Source organism: Plutella xylostella, chromosome 23, assembly GCF_932276165.1.
Source record: "Plutella xylostella chromosome 23, ilPluXylo3.1, whole genome shotgun sequence".
Taxonomy (NCBI): domain Eukaryota; kingdom Metazoa; phylum Arthropoda; class Insecta; order Lepidoptera; family Plutellidae; genus Plutella; species Plutella xylostella.
The window spans coordinates 7,431,264-7,447,194 of record NC_064003.1 but is presented as its reverse complement, the minus strand read 5'-3'; the positions used below and the strand labels follow the sequence as shown (position 1 = coordinate 7,447,194).

Below are 15,931 nucleotides of genomic sequence, written 5' to 3'. Positions count from 1 at the left end.
TAAATGATCTTGTCGAATTTTATGCGATTTCATGATTTCATTTCGGCTTTTATTGGCGTCGTACAAACGTAAGGATTTTAGGAATAAAAAAAGGAGAATTGTGGTTGGCTAAAAGAGATAAAACCGTCTAACCTGAATCCTTAGGTGAAATAAAATAAAATATTTTTGTGTCATCTACATTGCATGCCTACATTATCTGTAAAAATTTTCATTATAGTTTACACTTTGTATGCGAGAAAACCTTAAGAGATGGAAAAAAACAGTTCAATAGCTAACGCCCAATAACTTTTTTATAAATAAAGGGGTTATAGTTTTATAAAAACTATCAAACCTGTACTAGACGTGCTGTGCGTACGTGTATGTGTGTCTGTAAGTGAACGTTATTCAACTTGTGGAAAGTTGAGTAAGTTGTAATGCTTCTGAGTCACCTCACGAAATCTTTGATTTATTCAGAGTTCAGGCCAATAAATTAGAATATTACTCAGTCCAATCTAGACTTTACTTATAACGATAATTGAGATTTCTGATTAAATTGTTTGTTGTTCATTGGCGAAGTGGTTAGGTATAATCTCGTAACTGATCTTAACTAGTTTCGCTACTGTTGTATATTTTACATATTAATTACTTAATGGATATTTAAGTTATTGGTTTTGGTATGAATGTCATTTCTGTCACAAATAGACATAAATTCTACAACTATTGTAGGTACTTTAATTTATAGTTGAAAGGAGTACTAAACTGTGAAATTTACTATAAGTATACTATATTATTATTTGTATTTCTTCGGGAGAGCCTCACTCCTAGGAGACGCGTCCCCAGGTGGCGGATAGGGGCACGCCCGTCTACTTCTGTAGCAGGGTAGGAATAAAATAAAATAGTTCCCGCGGACCAACAGGCCGGAGAAGGACACTCCGTATGAAACCACTCAGGCTGCCAGAAGCCTTGGGGTACCCCCTAAACAGACTGGCTCTGCGGGCACGGACGCACAGATGGCAGCCCCATCATCGTGATCGGGGTGCTGTGGGCTAATCACCTGCACACCCTTAAAAACTTTTATGATTGAGAATTCTCCATTTAACAATAATAACCGGACCACTTATACGACGACTTTTGGCTTTCGAAAACGGACACGAATTGGGTGCTGGAATGTCAGGACCATGGCTCGACCTGAAAGGCTACCCCAAGTAGCAAAAGTCATGAACGACTACGGCATCCACATACTTGGACTAAGTGAGACGAGATGGAATGGGTTTGGTGAAGATTCAGCAGATTACGGTACCACACTATTGTACAGCGGCAAAGAAGACGAGGATGCGAGCCGTGAATTCGGAGTTGGCCTACTTTTAAGCCGCAGTGCCAAGATGAGCCTGTTGAGTTGGAAGCCAGTTTCGGAACGCATAATCACGGCACGTTTCGACTCCCGCGCTCGTAAAATTAGCATCGTCCAATGCTACGCTCCAACTAACTCTGCTAAAGACGATGCTAAGACGGCGTTCTATGAGCAGCTCGAGCACACCCTCAGAAACATCCCCAGACAGGACATCGTCATCTTGATGGGTGACTTCAACGCAAAACTGGGTAGTGACAATACCAACCGCGAACAGTTTATGGGCTCCGAAGGAGCTACCGGAAATATGAACGAAAACGGAGAACTTTTCGGCGAGCTCTGTTAATCACAGAATTTGGTTGTGGGTGGCACTCTTTTTAAACATAAGGAGTGTCATAAGGTCACATGGATATCCCCTGATGGTGTTACCCGCAACCAAATAGACCATGTTGCGATCAGTCGTGCCTGGAGATCCTCGTTGCTGGATGTGAGGAACCGACGCGGTGCTGACGTGGATAGCGACCACCACCTTGTAGTAGCAGAAGTGCGCCTCAAGTTGTGCACCCCAAGCCGTAAACCTGAGCAGACGTCTAGAAGCTTCGAAGTATGAAAACTCCGCGACCCGGAATGGCGGGAGAAATTCCGCATATCCCTTCGGAATCAGTACGAACTTCTAGATGAACTCGAGGACGAGGAAATGGATGGATCTTGGACGCGCATAAGGAACGCCTACACAAACGCAGGGGAAGAGGTGCTCGGTTACTCCAAGCCTCAAAGAGAGAACTGGATGTCGCAAGAACTGTGGCAGGCAATTGAAGATCGGCACCAAGTCAAGGGCCAACTACTGTCTGCAGTGGAGTCGGACGCATCTTGCCTAAGAAGCCGATACGCCAACCTTCGCTCACAAATTAAGAGGACCGCACGTCGAGACCGCCGCAGAGCCGCAGACGAGTTGGCGGACCGTGCCAACGTAGCCGCTCGCCACAAGGACATGCGTGCGTTATACGAGGTGACGCGACGCCTCAGTGGAAGACACACACGACCTGCGAGGAAGCCACTCAGAGCCAGCGATGGCAGTCTATTGTGCACCCAGAGCGAGCAGCTGCTGCGATAGACAGAGCACTTTTCAAGTCTCCTAGAGCAAGGCCAGGGCACAGACCTACAAGAGCCCACCAGCATGGATAACGACAGCATTCTTCTGGACATACCAACAGCGCCACCCTCTTTCGAAGAAGTAGTTGCAGCTGTGAAGTCACTGAAGCCGGGGAAGGCGCCAGGTATCGACAATATCCATGTGGATATGCTGAGGGCTGATGCTCCAATGTCTGCTACTTTACTGTTCCCCCTTTTGACCCGTATTTGGGAAGCCGGACAAGTACCCGCCGAGTGGAAAAAAGGACTCCTGGTGAAAGTTCCAAAAAAGGGGGACCAACGCGATGCGACAACTGGCGCGGCATCACGCTACTGCCCGCTGCCGCCAAAGTCTTAGCTAAGATCCTGCTAAACCGCATCGCGCCGAAAGTAGCAGTGACCCTCAGAGATGAGCAGGCTGGCTTTCGCCCTGGACGCTCCTGCACTGACCACACCAACACCCTACGGGTCCTTATTGAGCAATGTGTCGAATGGCAGTCGGAGCTATTTCTGGCCTTTGTAGACTTCGAAAAAGCCTTCGACACCGTGAAGTGGACCGCGTTGTGGTCAAGTCTACAACGCAGAGGCATACCAGCCTGCATCATCCAAGTGATACGCTCGCTATACGAGGGCAGTACATGTAGGATCGTACACGAAAAAGAGCTTGGGGCCCCAATACGCATTTCAGCTGGCGTCAAGCAGGGATGTCTGCTGTCACCGCTCCTATTTATTATTCTCCTTGACGATGTGATGAGGAACGTGGTTGCTATCCCGAGAGGTATAAGCTGGGCTTCAGGTGTTCTAGAGGACCTAGACTACGCGGACGACATCGTGCTGATTTCGCCAACTCTCGACCTATTACAAGAGAAACTCGCACACCTGCAGGAGGAAGCCAGAGTAATGGGTCTGCGAATAAACCGACGCAAAACAGTCGATATGCGTATCAAGGCTAAAACCTCGGACGCCTTAATACTCGATGACCAACGCTTAGACTCGGTCGATGCATTTACTTACCTCGGAAACACGGTCACCCGTCAGGGAGGAGCAGATGAGGATATAGAGAGCAGGATCAAGAAAGCGAAGGCTGCGTTTGCCCAGCTCAAACCTGTTTGGGACTCGAATGTGCTCACAAGGCGGATAAAAATCTCCCTCTTCGACTCCATCGTGAAGTCCGTATTGCTCTTTGGTTGCGAAACGTGGAGAGTGACGAAAGGGCTGACGAACAAACTGCAAGTGTTCGTCAATAAGTCCCTCAGGTCGATCCTACGCGTTTTCTGGCCGAAGACAATACGTAACGAAGATCTGTGGAAGCTGTGCCGACAATCTCCCATCGGCAAGGAAATTGCGAAACGAAAGTGGAGATGGATTGGGCACACTGTAAGAAGAGGAGCTACGAATGCCGCAACTATAGCCTTTGACTGGAGGCCACCAAATGGCAAGCGCTCCCGGGGACGCCCTGTCCAAACATGGCGCCGAAGCGTCGAAAACGAGTTGCGAGCCGCTGGACTAAGCTGGAGTGAGGCCAAAAAGACAGCCGAAGATAGGCGGAAGTGGCGGACGTTAGTCGAGACCCTCTGCACCTCTGGGGTGCCATAGGACTGCAACAACAACATTATTATTTGTGAAGGTAGAAGCTTGTGCAACTTAGTTTAAATAAATTAATCACCAGTTTGGTTACGTTTTAAACTCATTAAATACAGGTAATTAATTTTTTTTGCAGCCCTGTAAAAAAGTTGTAGAAAATGCTTATAAAACTAATTTCACCCTTTGTTTGATTGGGTATATTTGTGCAATAAAGATTTAATTGCACAAAAGTTCAGGTACTTTATGTATACTTTCTTTGCAACTACGGGATCAGATTTCCATTACCAGCGTTTGCATAATATTCAGTTCAATTCAAGCCCTAGGCCATGTCTTTCCGAATCAATAGCCGGATAACTTCTAGTTTTACATAAGGCAGTCTCAGTTCTACTAGTTGCGATAGTAGAGGTAAGGCTCACGCAACCGCTTATAACTCTGACGTGTCTGACGCTATGTTTATTTGTTATTATTATTACCTATATTCTTTATTTCACAACACATTAACGTGGTAGGTTCATCCATTCGTCTTAAAAAAAATAAGTTATGGATGTGTGAGTCTTTTACTTTCGGGCAAAAACAACTAGGGGCTTAAACAGATTTTTGTGAAATATGCAGGAAGTCACAGTCGCTCGTCGCGGTCGCTGAAGAATATGTAGCACCACATATAAACTATATACTTCATATTTGAGGGATTTCCCATGGGGAAACTTTTTAAGGCGAAGCGAGTCTCGCCGAAAATCATAATAAATTGAATATAGGAGTAGAATAGTAGAATCGGGATGAAAGCCGGGAGCCAAATTATAGTGGCCATATATTTCGTCTCGATTACTCTGTCAACACAGTCTGCAAGTATTGATTACGTTTTATGGTGCAAACATTGAGATTGATCGATGGGATATATTTTATATGACAACTAATATTTCACCAAGTTACAGATCAACTTTCCATTTAGAGAATTTGTTATACTTAGTTTTTTAAGGTTAAACCAGATCCAAGAAGAAATTTCAGCGCACAGCTTTTGAAAACTGGTCCCACTTATTGTGTTGTGCTGTTGAAATACATACATACATTATGTGCATACCTACATACTTAGTTGCTAAATATCTAATTACGAGTACGACGGCCGACAGAGGGCGCTCTGAACGTAAACATTAGCTCCGTGTAATTAATTGTTTTTAAATACATAAACATAAAAAAGTCACAACAACAACGTTCCACGACAAACAATACATTGTGAAATATCCGTGCTACTGTTATCCAGACCGAAGGTTGTGCAGAAGTTGCTTTTATCGTCAAATTATCACAACAGCTGACCGGAGGACGAAAACAAGTGGAATCAGTGGAAGTGACTTACCTATATTGGGTTTTTATTGCACCTACATCAAGAATACACAAAATCTCCGGATCTCAGTGCTATACCAGTGAAATAGTGTGATAAAAGTGGATAATATAATCAACTCATTATCATTACATATTGTGGGTTGGATAACTATCTTCAAGTATCGCCTACCTCCAACCACTGATTAAATATCGACGCAATCCACTTCGGTTAAGAACCTTATTTTCGTTGTCTTGAGAGAAGCTCCTGTGGTGTAACGGCTAAGACCTCTCCTCCGTAGCCATCTGTACTATAAATACAGTGATCGAATCACGCCACGGACAAAACTTTTTTTATTTATTTTTTTACTATTTTCTTTTAATTTTTTGAATTAGTATATTTGTTTTTGTACCGAAAATTAAATTGTTTATAGTTTGTAAAAATTTTTTTTGAAATTCAAACTAGCCACAAATACTTATATATTTTTTTATACTTACATATTATGTCGGTATTTGTGTGGATAATTTTATGACTTTTAATCTTTCTTTTGACGACAATATTTTATAGATGGTAGATAGACATTTTAATATACAATATATTTTTAATTTTACTGTTTTTGACATAATAATATAAGCAATTAACATTTTGATTTGTTTTACGACTCTTGACATGTAATTATTTTTCTTTTAATTTTATATACTTACTTATAAATTTAATGTGATGATGATGAATTAATGGGATGACTGAATCTCGGGCCGTTTGCCCGCATTGCCCCGGTTCCTCAAGGCAGTTTGTTGTCCCACGGGGTTTAAATGTCCACATTAGTCGGGTACATAGGGGCGCGCTCCCCCACCGGTCTCAGGCGACTGCGCAAGATGGGACCGACGATGGCCCGCCACAACCAGCACTGGGTAATCTCTCACAACTACGCAGAAATGTTCGCGTATTGAAACATGTCCCAAAAGGTGCAAGAAGTTTGGCGGCGGGGAGATTATCCCAATTGATTGAGAGTTGTTTGCAGTCGAATGATACCGGTGATTGGTACGCCCTGCTTAGTTTTCCTTATACCTGCTTGAGAGTCCCTTGCCCTGGCGATAAAAGTCGATCCCTGACCTCAAAAGTAAAGGCAAATATTTTGGCTGGCGATTTAGGCGACTCGCTTTTGCGGAATGGGGCGCCGTTAGATGGAGCTGTTGGCCACCGCGCACTTTACAGAGCTGTGGAAACCAAGGTCCATGATGGGGATCTGAGTGGTGCGGTAAGAATCCTCTTGTCCGACTGCTCCGTTGCGGAGGACAATGAGGAGACTTTAGAGGCTCTACGCCTCAAGCACCCGGCACCTGGACGCCATTTGGAGTTCCCGCCTGAGCCTGGCTCATCAGATGAATATCTGGTTGTGGAGGTGGGTGAGGTATCGCGTGCTATTGGCTCGTTCAACAATGGTTCTGCGGCGGGGTTAGACGGAATCCGGCCCGAACTACTAAAGGAGTTGACTTCGTCAGGCGCTGGAGACAACGGTGCCACTCTGCTGCAATCTATTTGCAATCTGTCAAATTTCATGCTCAGAGGTTTGGTCAACAGGGAAGTTTGCCCGTTTTTATATGGCGCTTCCCTGTGTGCTTTAAAAAAGAAGGACGGCGGCATCCGACCCATCGCAGTGGGCAGTGTACTCCGGCGTTTAGTCGCCAAGCTGGGGTGTGCCGCGGTGAGAGACGTTATGTCCCAGCGTTTGCAGCCTCATCAGTTGGGTTTTGGCGTACCCTTGGGCTGTGAGGCTGCTATACACGCGACACGGTCTTTCGCGTTTTCCCGCGATGGTCCGGATGACGTGATCATCAAGGTTGACCTCAGGAACGCCTTTAACACGGTTGAGAGGGACATAATTTTGGCGCGGGTTAGAGATCATATCCCAGCGCTGTACCCTTTTCTCCATCAGTGCTATTCAAAACCAAGTAATTTATTCTATGGTGATAGCCTGGTGGAGTCAAGGGTGGGTGTTCAACAGGGCGATCCATTAGGTCCTTTGATTTTTAGCCTGGCCACCCAAGATGTTGTGGCTCACTTGCGCTCTCCTCTCAACGTGTGGTACCTAGATGATGGTACCTTGGGGGGCAGCCCAGAGGTAGTTTTGGCCGACATTGAGACGCTGAAACAGGGTCTCAGCAACTTGGGACTGTGCTTGAACACTCAGAAATGCGAGCTGTTTCCATGTTCGGGGCAGCTGCCTAGTGATACCCGCATGCGAGTGGAAGCCGCGGTCCCGGGGGTGAATTTGTTGGACAGATCGGACTTCACTCTTCTGGGTGCTCCCATCTTTGCTGAGGGCGTTCCTGGGGTCATCCTTTCCAAAGTAAGGAATTTGACAGACACTAAGCCCCACCTCAAGCAACTTTCTGCGCATGTGGCTCTAACCATTTTGCGCAGCTGTTTGTCCATGCCAAGACTGACATATACTCTTCGTACTGCGCCGGTCTGGATGTGCGGAGAGGAGTCCTTGAGGTATGACAACATGCTGAGAGAGTTGCTTGAGTGTGTTCTCAACGTGGGGATGTCGGACCTCCAGTGGTCTCAGGCGGCACTACCCATCAGGCATGGGGGTTTGGGCATTCGTCGCCTTCAGGACATCGAGCTGCCGGCTTTTTTGGCCTCGGCGAGCGGAGTGTTGGAGTTAGTCACTCGTATTTTACAAGTTAATGGTGATGACTTCAGCATTCCGTTCGCTGAAGAGGCCTTGACTCTCTGGCGTGCTCGTTGTCCTGGCTGTGATGATCCCGACTTTCCCGAGCGACAGCGCGCTTGGGATGAGGAGATCTGCCGAGTATCCCTTGATGGCCTCCTAGGGCATAGCTCGGGGGCTGAGCGTGCGCGTCTGCTGGCTGTATCCCGCCCTGAGTCCGGGCTGTGGCTTCACGCTTTGCCATCGCCGCAGTTGGGGACTTTGTTAGATGACAATTCCTTGCGTGTGGCGGTGGCACTTCGTCTTGGCTGTGACGTCTGTCAGCCGCATCGCTGTGTTTGTGGTGCAAACGTTGACGTGCAGGGGCGCCATGGGCTACATTGTGTCCGAAGTGCAGGCAGAATCTCACGGCATCACTCAATAAATGATATCGTTCGGAGGGCTCTCATTTCTGCTGACATTCCGGCGGTTCTTGAGCCGCCGGGGTTGAGTCGCAGTGATGGGAGGCGTCCGGACGGTCTCACCTTGATACCGTGGGAAAAAGGTCGGTGCCTGCTCTGGGACGCCACATGCGTCTGCACATTTGCCCCGTCCCACGTGGGGTCCACTGCTGGCACGGTGGGTGCGGCTGCCGAGGCGGCTGCACGACAGAAGTGCGTCAAATACGGCCAGTTGATTGCGGGCGGCTATATTTTTGTGCCTCTTGCCATTGAGACCACTGGGGTTTGGGGGGAACAGGGGAGGCAGTTCATCAGGGAGATTGGGCGACGCTTGAGGAGCCGCGGCTTTGACTGCCGCTCTGGGGCGTACCTGGCACAGAGGATTTCCCTCGCCGTGCAGCGCGGCAACGCAGCTAGCGTTATGGGGACTTTTGGGTCGGGTGCGTCCTGGGGTGGTTTATTTAACTAAGTAAGTTGTGTTTTATTTGTTTTGTATTTTATTTTTGACGAAGCGAGGGTGGATTCTGGATTGTATGTTTGATAAATTTGTATTTTAACTAATAAAATGCCTTTAAAACAAAAAAAATTACGAGTATAACATGATTATGATCACTGGTGTTAGTTACTCGGAATTATAGAAGAAAAATACACATCGTCTGTTATGAGAAGTCCCTCGAATAAATCCTTATGAGCGTATTTAAGCTTGCAGCCGCTCTCATAGCAAATTACCCCTTATCGTACGGGAGCGGCTCATAGCCGTGGGCCATATGACATCATGTGCCAAGTTGGGTGCATTCCAACAGAGTTTGGTTTCGAGGGCTACTCTTGATACAACTTAAAGTGGTAAGATTCAGATACAAAGGTTTTTTATTTTATACCTAAGAAAAATTAATCATTTTAAGAAAATTGTACACCGCTAAACTGCTAGGCATTTTATTGGCAGTTGATGCTCTCACTCATCATTATCACAACCCATCACGTCCCTACTGTTGACGAAAGGTTTTTTTGCTCTCACTTAAATAATAATGTAATAAAATAATAAATAGATCGATAGATCCGGTTCCTGCAATCAATCAGTATGACCTATGCCTATCTGTGCCGCACCACGAGCCTGCAAAGGCGTTCGGGTGAAAATTGGGGTCCTGAGACGTGAGCACAAGTTTCGATCCTCCGTTAACGTTGCGTTTCGTCAACTGTCACTGTCAAAATGTAAGGTAAAGTTAGTTCCAAAAGTGACATTTGTTTTTTCCATATGTTAGGTGGAATTTCACCAAACGCTAAACGTATTCAGTAGCCTGTCATAAGTCTGTCAGTTAGTACAAAATGTATTTAAAATTTGATTTAAATACGTTTAGCGTTTGGTAAAAGTGACCGTCCGTGTAGATTCTAAAATAGTATCGAATCCTATGCTCGCGCCTCTGAATTCAAATTAGAATCAAGAGTGCGGTAAGATTAGGCGAGGAGCTTGACGAGACCTAGCACCTGTCACTAACACCTGATGATCTGATATGATGAGAGGGCTTGCAAACATTTTAAACTTCCAGTGAGTTTCAATAGTTTCTATTAAGTATTAATTATGTGATGCTCACTGTATTCAGTCTTCGTTGCGCAGAGGATATGTGTCTGTAGTTTGAAAACTAAGCGTTTTGGTGATAATCCGTTTTTATGATAAATGGTCCATTTTTTTACGTACCTTATATTTTGTTCTGTGACCTTAAATATAAGCTTTTACAATACAACAGTTTAAATACACCTACAATTTTATATTACATTCTTATGAGGAAACGTCGTTTCCAGGCCGTATTTAAAATACTGTTTACGGGAATGGGTATGCTAACAAGTGAATGTTTCGCTCATTTGTTGAATGAATTGTAAATGTGTACTTGTTATTCTGCGACCACACACCGGTGTTCATTTTTACGGAATTATATGCCATATCTTCTTACAACAAGAGTTTGTAATTGCGTAAAATATTTAGGGGGTAAATAATACAGTTTCTGTTAACGTACCCGTTATACTTAATTTTTAATTTTGTATTCCGATACCGATTTTGTCTTCATTAAAGCTCTAACTGCCTTCCTTAAAAACCGCTTTATGTAAACTAACTTTGAATAATGATGTCAGTGAAGCTAATAGACTTTGGAGATCGGATCGGGATACGCTACTTAAAACTCGGCCAGCGTGTGAGCAATTAAAGATACCATTAACAATTAATCTGATACGCAAATACAATTTCCTGTCGAAGGAACCTCAAGGCGTTGACACACTGGAGTTTACTACTGACAATACGATCTTACTTAGTCGCTTTTTAAGTAGTCATTATATGTAAATTACAGAATCGTGATGATAACTTGCCCAGATATTGCGGGGCATGTACATGATTGTTATGAAAGTTACCGTCAGTTACTGTAAGTACTGTGTGGGAGTACTGAGAGGTGGATTGTAGAACAATGGGAGATGTGATGGATACTATACGAATAAACCCAATTGCGTAGTTCTGCTTAAGCTTGGAAAATAAGTATATCCACTTCAAGTTATTCTTTACCGCTTCGTACCTACACAAATATAAAATAACCGTCTGCGAATTTGAGATACCAAATTGGCAATTTTGAAGCTTCGTAGTTAGGTACAGTCAGCTGCATAAGTAACTGTACACTTTTGTACCTTGTCAAACTCACAAACTGCCTATTCAAATATTGACGGTTTGTTATGTAGTGAGTTTGACAAGGCACAAAATTGTATAGCTACTTATGCAGCTGACCGTACATAAGTTACACTCTTAAAAAAACTCTTTTGGCGGCTTTTGTTTTAAGTTACTCATATAGCTGAACACAAAAGAGTAGAGATTAATGTTTTTGGAACTAAACAGATTTAAACCTGGCAATAAAAAAAAACTTGTGATTTGTGGTCTGTTTCTATGGTTTGAATGTCAAACTCGCCCTGTTCCTGTATAAACAAATCGAATTTTGCTTAATTTTGGAGTTTTGTGGATTGTTGAGTTTGTTCACGAAGTGAAAATTAATAAAACCATTCGCAGCGAAGCTAGACAGATGATTACAGCGTTTACCTACGATGTTTGGCGGAGAATGAGGCTGGAGAAGTATTAGTCAATATATACGATGTTTATGAAAGAGCAGCGTTTTATACTAGTGAGTAGGTACTTAATTTCTAACCATTAACATACATTGCTTATATTTCTTGTAAAAAAAGTACTATTTTGATGTAATAGAATGCCTTTCAATGTGTATTTGTTATTCTTATAGAGGTTAGAAAATACTAGTGTCAAACGTTACATGACATCAGGGTCTGGATGCTAATGTTGTTAAAACAACAGGTCTAGATACTTTTTTACTAACCCCCGACTCAAAAAGGGTATCGATAAGTTTTACAGCTGTAGGTGTCTATGTGTGTCGGTCTCTCCGTGTTAGAGTACCTATTGTAAAAATATGTGTAAAAATATGTAATGCCGAGTTGCAGAAAGGGACTTTAAGCTAATGTGGACATTAAATCTATGTCTGTCTCTTTCTGTCCGTATACTGTCAAAGCAAGGCAACAATACATTTAATGCCGACATTAACTTAAAGATCCTTTCTGCAACTCAGTGTAAGAGTCGGTATAAATTCCCCAGACATAATAATTTGCAAGTCACTGCTTTTCTGACCAATTAAATAATTTGTTGCAGGAAAATCGGTAAACACAGTTTTAGAAGAATTTCCGGGGCACATTTGAACTTTTTTCCTGAGCAAGAAAAAACTGTAATAAAATATTGATGTGTGATACTATCACTTTTCTCCTATAGTAATTACATAATGGGATAACCAACACGTGTTTCAGTGCAAAAAAACATTATGAAATACACAATGAAATAAAAGTTACAGTTGATTTGATTTAATGAAATTCATTCAAGACTGCCCCCCTCTCCCCTACTAATTTCTTCTCTTAACATAAACCTCCCCAAAAAGTGGCATTTTATAATTAGTAAATATTTGAAACATTTCTCGTTTTGATTTTTTCTGCTAAAGTATCGTGATACTTTTGTCCGTTTTCTATACTATAATAGTGTGGCCACTTTCTTAGATTGCCACGCCCTCAATTATTCTCTACTCTTTTATGTTCAGCTATAGGTATGAGAATTTTGTTGCTTTACGTTTATACTTGTGCGACTTTCTTTGCACTGATCCATATCGCACTTACCCAGTTGTTCTAAAAGGTGGGTTATTCCGGTAGCACAATACTACGAATGTTTGCACGAAACTGTACAACTATGAAACACGAAACATGTTAGGTATTCCGAAAATTATTCAGAACTGACTTTAATACCGCGAGTATTTGGTGAACTTGGTTTGACCCGTAGTACACCAACTTCTGACATAAATATATCTACACACTTTGGATTGGAATCTTGTACTAATTTTAGGGTTTGACATCGTAGGTAGTGAAAGGATAAGCCATAACAAAAATATAATAATATATATAAAATAGTGTTTCCTCTGTATGTGGAGATTATTTTCTTGATTTTGCGCGTTTGTATTATAAGTAAATAATTATACGACACTTATAATTTTTATTATTATTATTAACCAACTATACCGGATTTTAAAAAGTGGTAACAACACCCTTTAGAGATGATTTATAGTATAGAAATATGTTATGTATCTGCATGAAAAATACCTGTATTAACCACAAAATTTACCTAATAAGGTATTTATCAGCAGTATAATCTAGTTATTGTGGTAAGCCAAGTCTTTTATTCTTAATTAACAATATGCCGTAATCTTTCTTACAAACTTCCTTCATCTTTCATTCGGTTGATCAATTTGTCAAAAACAGATGCATTCATTCGGGAGGGCTGCCCCTAAATTAGAAATTAATTTTAAACCCCATAGTCCTTTTCCGAGTTATTTGTATTAATAGATATTATCGGTCCTCCCAATAAAATCTGCGGGCGGGGTAGGAAAGATATGCATCGGCTAAATCAGAATGCTGGGGTGCGGCCGATTAAAAACTGAATTGCAGAAACGAAGGGGGCTTTCCGGAAATATAAATTGAATTCTTATCTGATTGAACGAGAGAATTTGTTTCAGCTATTGTTTATGTGTTCGTAAATACATATTTTCACTAGGAGGTTGACTTTTTAATTATGTTCATTGAGATACTGCTAAATTGTTTGAAAGTTATAATTTGTATTATTTCAGCTGTAAGCTGTAAATCCACGGGTTCCTGTACAGTATTTCACTTGATTAAATAATCTACCTTAAATTAACTTGCTGTTAGTTCCGCCAATCACAGTCCAGCATTCCATACTTATGTAAGTTTTGTCTAACTTGTCGTTGTAAGTTACACAGTATACAAGGAAAGTAGAGTGGCTTTCAGACCAACATGGACCAAAGTAGAGTAAGTTTAATTCTCTATCTAATATCATAGAATAACAAGTACAGTAGTAGTACTAGTACTCGTTATTCTATGATAATATCAAATAAGTATGTACGTCTAAAATCAAATAAGTAGGCGCGTATTTTATTGATAAATTTATTTATCGTGTACAATGGCTAAACGTTCTGCCGTCAATGAAGGAAATAATATTGAATTTATCTTACTTTATAAAATAACAGCAAAACGTATACATGGACCTGAACCGCGAGCACAGGATTCGAAACCTCCGTTTACGTTGCGTATCGTCAAATGTCACTGTCAAAATGTAAGGCAAAGTTAGTTTCAAAAGTGACATTTGTTTTTTCCATATGTTAGGTGGAATTTCACCAAACGCTAAACGTATTTAGTAGCCTGTCATACGTCTGTCAGTTCGTACAAAATGTATTTAAAATTTGATTTAAATACGTTTAGCGTTTAGTAAAAGGACCCTTCGTGTAGATTCGATAATAGTATCGAATCCTGTGGTCGCGGCTCTGTAGTCTGTACGTCACAGAGGCTTTTATCCCAAGATATTTCAACTTCTTATGCAGATTATACACTGTTCCCTACCCGTCTCGATGGCCAACTTTACTTAGAGACTAAATATTTATGTAAAATATGGAAAAAATAATGTCGTTACAGAAGGTTAGACGGCACGAGTATAAAAGCTTTTTTATGTCGCCTTCCGCAATTTTAGCAATAACGCTACATTCTTTTGATATGCAGAAACCTTTGCCAACATAAGTAGGGCAATAACCTTGCGACCAAAATATAAAAAAACCGGTGGCAAAAAAATTACATAATTATTAATTTAGACAAAAAATATTAAAAATAACACTGAAATTATTTAATTCATTTACTAATTTGAGGTTGAACCCACTGTGTAGGTATAAATGTCATATATTAAATTTATATAATTTTAAACGTATGTACCTACTTGCGATTTTTATTTCGTGCCTATCGCTTAGTTAAGAATAACTTAGCTTGAGAAGTTCGAATTAGTTACTTGTCTAACCTTCAGGTATGAGTAAGTTGAGGCTTCTGTTAATGGAGCAAGTTAATACGAGCAATAGTTGTTTCATTTTAACCTTTTGCATCAGTTGCACATTAGCTTCGGCAGGGTTAGAGCAAAAAGTATGGCAAATAAAAGGTTCATTAGATTCCAAGTAATGATGGCTGTTTGTTACCTTCAAGGAAAATATTATATGTACCGACATTCCTTATATTTTCGTCGTTGCAAAGTCTAGCTGATCTGAAAAGCAGAACCCCTATTAATTATACATAATAACTCGTCACGTTTATTATTAAATATGCATACAATTACTTCATACCAACTGAGTTTCAGACGGATATAAAGTTACTTATAGAATTAATTTCACACAAAAATAGGTGCATTTTATCGTAACAATATCATATTTATCACAATGAAATGTAAAAAAGTATTAAAATTACTAATGACCTTAATTTTCATATTTTTCACATCGCGTGGACTTGCGAAAAGCGCGCGGGCACTGCTCAAACGCTCAATCATTTGCAGTCAGATATCAAAGGCGCGACGCGTTGGTACGATTTACAGCAGCAATTAGTTATGTACCGCCCGACGCCGTCCGGCCGACACGGTCGCCTGACAAATAGCCGGACCAGTTGGCCGGCGAACTCCGATCCGGACCGGATAAAACCGTACGCGTTTTCACGTGACAAGTGGGGACAATGCACGCGCGTTTTTAAAGTGTGAATTATTGGGCGGTGATTAATGAGCTTTTTTCTCAGCTTGTCTTTGAATGAAATGTCGTAAGGAGCGAAAATTATTGCTTCCGGTCGTTTGTTGTTGGGAAATGAAGTGGTAATTTTTTTTTGTGCTTGGGACAATTTTATGGAAGTACATAATTTTTCCAGTGATAGGTCTATAAAACCACAAAGCAAATAAAACTATGGCCATGTACCCAGTTGTATGAACCTGCCAGATGTCAGTTGCCCGAGCACAGGATTCGAAACCTCCGTTTACGTTGCGTATCGTCAAATGTCACTGTCAAAATGTAAGGCAA

At 41.9% G+C, this 15,931-nt stretch overlaps 1 protein-coding gene across 1 annotated transcript; it reads left to right on the top strand.

The window, feature by feature from the left end:
* Positions 1 to 849: 849 nt before the first annotated feature.
* Positions 850 to 4,054, top strand: LOC105398599 (LINE-1 retrotransposable element ORF2 protein). Its single transcript, XM_038106258.2, is given in 2 exon segments — positions 850 to 2,754; positions 2,757 to 4,054. Coding segments are annotated over 2 exon segments (2,997 nt in total). The 5' UTR covers positions 850 to 1,055.
* Positions 4,055 to 15,931: the final 11,877 nt, after the last annotated feature.